Raw genomic sequence first — 7,230 nt, 5'->3', positions numbered from 1 at the left:
TCATTATATGTATGTTATGTTTATATATATATGTATGTATTTAATGGTATTGTTAATGTTATATATATATATATAATATATTATTTATTATATAATATATAGTATATAATATTAATAATTAATAATTATAATTGTAATAATATATAATATTAATATATTATATATAACATATTATACGTAATTAATATATATATAATATATAAATATTATACATTATATATTAACAATATAATATTATATATAACATAATTATATATATATTAATATAATAATATTAATAAATATAATATATATATATAATATATATATAATACACACACACATATATATTTATATATATATTATTTATAATATATATTATAATTAAATATAATATAATATAATATATAATATTATATATATATATATAATTATTATATTAATATATATATAAATAGTATTATATATATAATATTATATAGTATATATATTAGATATATAATTATATTAATATATATATTATATATAATATATAATATATATATATGGATAATATATAATTATATATATTATATTTAGATATATTTTAATATTATTGATTACTTTATTATTTATATTAATATATATATTATATTTATATATATATATATATATTATAATATAATACATATATACTATAAACATACACATATACACACAGGCGCGTGCACACACACAGCGTTACCTTGACCTACAAGTTTAATTTGTTCCATTTGCTCGCACATCAAATCAATTTTCCCCATTAAAAATACTTAAAATGTCCTTAATACACTCTAACCCTCAAAATGCCACCCCCATATTTTTATGTTTCATGTCATTAAATAAGGAAAATACATTTCTAAATAAAAAATATTGTATAAAAGTTGTAGCTGAAGCAGAGAAAACTTTTCAAGCTGCTAATGACTATTATCGTGCATTGGCAACAAGGATAATACTTCTGTAAACGTATGTCATCAAACACAACCGTAGATAAAATTGAGAGAAAATAATTTTAATCAAAACTACTGGGCTTGAAAGAACATATTTTACCGTTGTTTTCTCACTGATAGAAGATGAATAACGTAAAGCTCGTATTACGATTAAATAAAGGGAAAATAGTGAACGGAATCATGTAGTATTCTTACTCGATAAACATGCCGCCAACTCAAGCTGTCAACAAAAAATAATTTAGTTCACAATCACAAGAAGATATATTCAAGTCATAGTATGACTTAAGACATACCGTATAACAAAAAATGACCTTGTTTCATATAACTCAAGGATCTACATATTTGTTTATGCTAACTGGAAGCAAGAAAATTCACTCAGAATTGAGTTAAGTATTGCAAAATAAACTCATATTCATCATCAGCTGATTTCCAAACCAAAACATTGACTGCTATGTTAGTGTTTTATAATATATACCATGATATGAGAATACATACTATATTACCGGATACAGTGAAGTAATGTATAACTTTTTAAAAGATTCATGGAAAAGATGCATATTTACTTTTTTCTTCTTTGCTTATATTAATTTTCGTCACTAAGCCATCTACATAGCAGCGGCATCTCGAGCTCGTACCTCAATCTCGTACCTCAATTTTTTGCTCACATGACAAGCAAAAAATCCACCGAGTGATGACTTGTACTTCGGAAAACTCATACATTAATTCACTTGTAGGTCAAGGTACCACTATCTATATATATATATATATATATATATATATATATATATATATATATATATATATATATATATATATATATATAAATATATATATATATATATATATATATATATATACGTATATGCATATGTATAAGCGTGTATGTAGGTATACAAATTGCCTTAAGAAATCATCTAACACCATTCAAAATGCACAACAGCAACAGCAAATAAAAATTTGTTGGTACTCTACTTTTGTGTAGAAGCAAATCATTAGTGTTCTCCATAAAGAAAGGAAACTTCACATACAGTTTGGAGATACACATAGCATGTAAAGGATTGTCCTGGTCATTATCAAAACTGTAAATAAAGTATATATATGAAGCTTGTAAATAAACAGAGTATATTGTTATTAGTTATTAGGAAGCTAATTGATCATATGCTGGAATTACTAAGTTTTAATTCTTTGCCAGAATCACTGAATGTCAATCGCCATGTATTCTTTAGACCAGGTCTTGGGCAGGTTGTTTGGATAGTACTATAATCATCTGGGCAGATCAGCTTGATGCTTATATTAGCGTAACTAATTTTTGGTTCTTTGTGATATAATTGCTAGAATAGTCTTATTATAAAATTTGTTTGGATAAAAGAAGGGCCTTTCTTTGTTTGAGAGGTGCTGTAGGTTAGAGAAGGGCTTGTCTTTGTCTGAGAGGTGCTGTAGGAAAAAAAAATCAAAGGATTACATGACTTATTAGTATAAATATTTGCTGTTGACATAAAATGATTTTTCAGTTGTTTTGTACCTTATGTAAATTTATTCCTATAACTTCCTCAACTAATTACATTGGAGATTTAGTGCTACAAGTCTCCAGTAACTACTTTTTCAAATGGTTATCTCTGTTTTTGGAGAGATGTTCTCTAAGGCTTTGGTGTACTTGGTAGTTAACATACATTTAATACCACTCAACTTTTAGCAGAGTATTTTTTCAATTGAATCAATAGCTCAGAAAGAAATAGGTTTTTGTATGTTTTAAAATTTACAAATTTGTTTTTCATTGGACTACATGGAACATACATTACAGTATGTGAATGTGAATACAGTTAACTGGTTTGGGAAAAGTAGTTATTGTATATTCTGCTTAGACCACTTTGGTAACTGAAAGGTATGCTGCAATAGTAATATGCAGTGGTTGTAGCATTTAAAGGAATGGCATTAAGGTTTGTATAGCACACTAAAAGTAAAACAATTTTTTTTTTAAATTTAGAGAAAATCTGATATCCAGGATGGCCACATTGTTAGAATGAACATTGATTAAACAGCTTATTATTGTAATGTACTACTGGTTTTTTTTCACAACTGATATATTTGGAAATCTATTTGAGTGATGTGTATATGGTATATAAGTATTATATATGTACTGTAATCTAATATGGTAGCCTCACTTTGAGGTTCTTGCATTATGTTTGAGACTAAAAACATCCCTGATTTAAAATCTCTAACACTGCTACGTAATTTGCAAAGTACGTAGTACGTATACTTTGGACTAACATTGTTTGTTGTGTTTGTTTGATTAATAACAATAAAGCATTGATAATCTTCCTCTTAAATCAAGTACTACTTTAAAAAGACTGTGATGTTATGTTTCTTATAAGAACCTGAACACTGTATAATATTTCATTGATAACAATTAACTTAAGATCTTGCTTGTTAAAGTATTAGAAATGCTGCTGTTGTAGCATGAGTTGTGCAGAAGAATGGACATGATGAAAAAAATTCTCTTTAGTGGAAATATCCTTGTTCTTATTAAAAATGATAAAAATTCAAGACTGGCAGAAATTGCTAAACTATTAACATTTCATTAAAACAAACTCCAATGTTATCCTTATTTGCTGTTTAAGGTAAAGCCCACATGTCTGAGTTTTGTGTGGTTTTGCCAGACCATAGAATCCATGAAGTCTGATAAGTTTTATAATATAATCTCTATTATTCTTAGGGTTTCCTCATGCTTCAATTTTCATTTTGTATATGAGCCTGAGGGTGGAATGGAAGTGCAGACTGTCAAGAGAATTTTTTATGTGGCAAAAATTTAGCTTGTTTTGTAACATGCTAAAGGAAAAAGGAAGCTAAAGGATTTATTTTTTATAATAGCATGTTAATTATTGATCAGATGAAATAGGTTAAAGCGATTCATGTGGATGTGCTGTAGAGAAAGACTGGACAATTTATGTAGAATGAAAGTAGAAGATTTTTTTTTTCAATAATTCTGCCAAGTTATCATCAGTGATTGAACAGTTTGGCTTAATTCTGAGTACTAGTTGGGTTAACTGGGCCTCAAAGAAAAAAACTAGTAAACCAGTCAACCAGTCTTTCCCCTTGCAATTTTTTCAAGGGTTGAGATAATCGAACTTACAAATGAAGCAGTAGGCAAGGATTCCAGAAATTACAGTGTGCTCAAATTTTTTATAGATAAGTAATGGATGTTAAGTATTTGGCACTGTTTACAGTATAGTGTCATTTTGTGAGTAGAGCAAATTAGTCTTATTTAAAGCCAGAACAGTTGTTTCTTGTTTAAATATTGGTTTTACCACTGCACACATTTTCAAGCTGGTTGTCCATTTTTGCTAGTAATAAAATGGTGCATGTTTTGTTGGTTGAATTGTGATAATTTTAGAAGAGCTTGCTTACTTATAACTGCATGAACTAAACTCTTGCATTTGATACAATGCTTTTTTGCAACAATTATTTGTTTGAATAATTTGACAAGGTTAGTGCTTCCTTTAATAAAAACTCATTTAGCTATATGTACCTCAAGATTCGATGAGTGTTAATAGTACCATATTCATATTACATACTTTATTGATATTGGGAATAATAAAATTAATTTTACTTAGGTATTCTTATATTTAATTTTCCTTTTTTATCTTTACCCACAGATTCTTCTGAACTTTCTGGGTATCATTGTTGTCATAGCATCAATCAACATATGGGTTATTGTTCCAACTGTTGTGTTAGGTGTTATCTTTATATTTCTACGAAGGTTTTACTTGTGTACCGCACGTGATGTGAAACGTCTAGAAGGCATCAGTAAGTATTAATTATTAATTTATGTCTTGTTCACAATTCTTATTTTAAAGGAATAGGTTGTAGTGCATGTCTTATTGGACTCTTAGTATTTTGTATTTTTATTGTATATATCTTGTATATTTGCAAAGTGTGTAAAATTCTTAATGAAATTCTATAATATGGGGTGCCAAGCATAAGGATGAGATCATTAATAAAAATCAAATCTTCCACAATTAATTTTTACCTCAATTTACCTTAAAACATTTTGGTAAGCAGATCCTGTAGAATATTCATCCCATTTATTTTGAAAGCATTATCACAATTACAGTTACATGGTTTTAAAATAAAATAGTATGCTTAAATATTAGGTACTTGTATGCATTCTCTCTCTCTCTCTCTCTCTCTCTCTCTCTCTCTCGTCCTCTCTCTCTGTCTCATCTTTACTCTCTCTCTCGCCTCCATTCTCTCTCTCTCTCTCCTCTCTCTCTCTCTCTCTCTGTGTGTGTGTGTGTGTGCACATGTGTGTTAATCCTTATTCATTATAAGTCATGGTACTTGTCAGCCTTTCTTTTTACACATAGTACATGATTGTTGACTAGCATTAAACTTAGAAAGGTTTTACTTGTATACTTATTATAAGTACTGTATTTAGTATAGGCAATACCCGTTTTACAGCCGGGTTTCCATTCCCAGCGGTATACTGTAACCCAAAACGGAAACTGGGTTACTGCAATGTAAAACTGATTACAGTTCTGTAAATTCATGTTAATGGGGCTGTGAGCCAAATGCCGTAAAGCCATGACATTGTAACCTGGGGACTGCCTACACTTAGTAAGTAATTTAACCCGATCGATGGTTCCAAAATATTTTTTTTTATTATATACAGCATTTGGGCATTTTGTAAAGTTGCCATTTGTATTCCACAATTGTACATGAAACTCGTCAGATGGTAAAGCAAAAAATGTAGTCTGAATGCTTCGAGATTAAGAAGGTGAACTGGTGGTTTTTACTGACATGGTGCCCTGATATGTCATTTCAAGGAAAACTTATCCCTTTACCTTTTGCAGCTCGCAGCCCTGTCTTTTCTCATCTCAGTGCATCACTGCAGGGTCTAACTACTATCAGAGCTTTTGAGGCACAGCAAATTTTTAATGATGACTTTGATAAACATCAGGTAGGTTAAGATGTGATAGGGCTTTGTGGAAGTTACTAATGACAGAATGCTTGCTCATTAATTATAATTACTATTACAAAAATAATTATTGTACTGTAACGTACTTAAAGAGTAGTAGACCATTTCATAATTCCAGTCAGAACATTATTCGATATTAAAGAGAATTCATCGAAATATCATCTGTTACTTTGTTTACAGGATCTTCACTCCTCTGCTTGGTTTCTGTTCTTGTGCACAACTAGATGGTTTGGTATTTGTCTTGACTGGATTTCTTGCATCTACATTGGAATTGTCACCTTCAGTTTCATGGGTACAAAAGGTTAGTAAATCCTGCAGTAACTTGAAATTCTCATCATGAAGGACATGTTGGAATTTCTACTTATTAGCTTTATATTTTCTTTCTAGTTCTCTTGTCATCATTAGAATTTACTCTGCCATCATTCCCTGAATATTGATTCTTTGTTGGATTTATCTGTTTAAAATTAGTGAGTTCATATCACAAATAAACAATTGTCTTTGATACCCTTCACACCTTTGTTATTACAATCAACCGCTGGTACTATTTGCAGGTGATGTGTATCACAACCCCACAAATAGCTAAAATCTGCGAATAAGTAAAACCCCTCTAAAAACATTTAGAACTGCATATTTTGATAGTTCAAATGCAAAATAAAAGAACTAATGAAAGTGCTTATGCGTACCTAAGTATTTTAATAGTTTTATCACAAAAAGTGCATTTATTCATGAAAAAAATATAAAAATATGTACAGTAATTAGTGAATATTTCTCAGTGAAAAATACCGCAAATATGTGAATTTTCTGTTAGTATTGCGTACAATTTATGTTCCATAGAGAAATCCATGAATTGGTGAGTCGGCAGGTTATTAGCAAGCAACACATCAAGCAGAAAAAAAGGATATTTTGCTATCCTTCATTATGAGAGACCTCCTCTGGATATAAAATCTATTAATATGTAAACTGTAATTATTAATTACATCAGGGTTCATTCTCAGCTATGGTGACTGAGTTAATGTATAGGTCCCAGGATTTACACAAAAGTTAAACTTAATATAATTATAATACTCAGAGTTTTAGCCATTTGTTACATAATTCTAATTCTCTGTTCTCTGTAATTGAACTGTTAAAAACTAGTTGAAATTAAGATTGGTACGTATAATCCTTAACCTCCCATAAAATCATAACTATACCAGGTGCAAGGTCAGTTTTTCAGAGCCTGCTTTCATAGCTTCCTTATTTCATAATAAAGCATCTTTTTAGCCAATGTTCTTTCCAATGATTCACTTTTAGACTAAGTAAAAATAAGAT

General features: G+C 29.2%; 1 protein-coding gene across 1 annotated transcript in view; it reads left to right on the top strand.

Moving 5' to 3' along the window:
- Positions 1-7,230, top strand: part of LOC135225285 (ATP-binding cassette sub-family C member 4-like) — a 283,886-nt gene that overhangs the window by 253,778 nt on the left and 22,878 nt on the right. The window contains exons 28-30 of the mRNA XM_064264615.1: positions 4,601-4,751; positions 5,798-5,904; positions 6,103-6,223. Of these exons, the coding sequence (XP_064120685.1) occupies positions 4,601-4,751; positions 5,798-5,904; positions 6,103-6,223 (379 nt within the window). The remainder of the gene's footprint in view (positions 1-4,600; positions 4,752-5,797; positions 5,905-6,102; positions 6,224-7,230) is intronic.

Source organism: Macrobrachium nipponense, chromosome 13, assembly GCF_015104395.2.
Source record: "Macrobrachium nipponense isolate FS-2020 chromosome 13, ASM1510439v2, whole genome shotgun sequence".
NCBI classification, from domain to species: domain Eukaryota; kingdom Metazoa; phylum Arthropoda; class Malacostraca; order Decapoda; family Palaemonidae; genus Macrobrachium; species Macrobrachium nipponense.
Note: the sequence above shows the minus strand (reverse complement) of the source record. Positions and strands in the feature narration are given on the sequence as shown.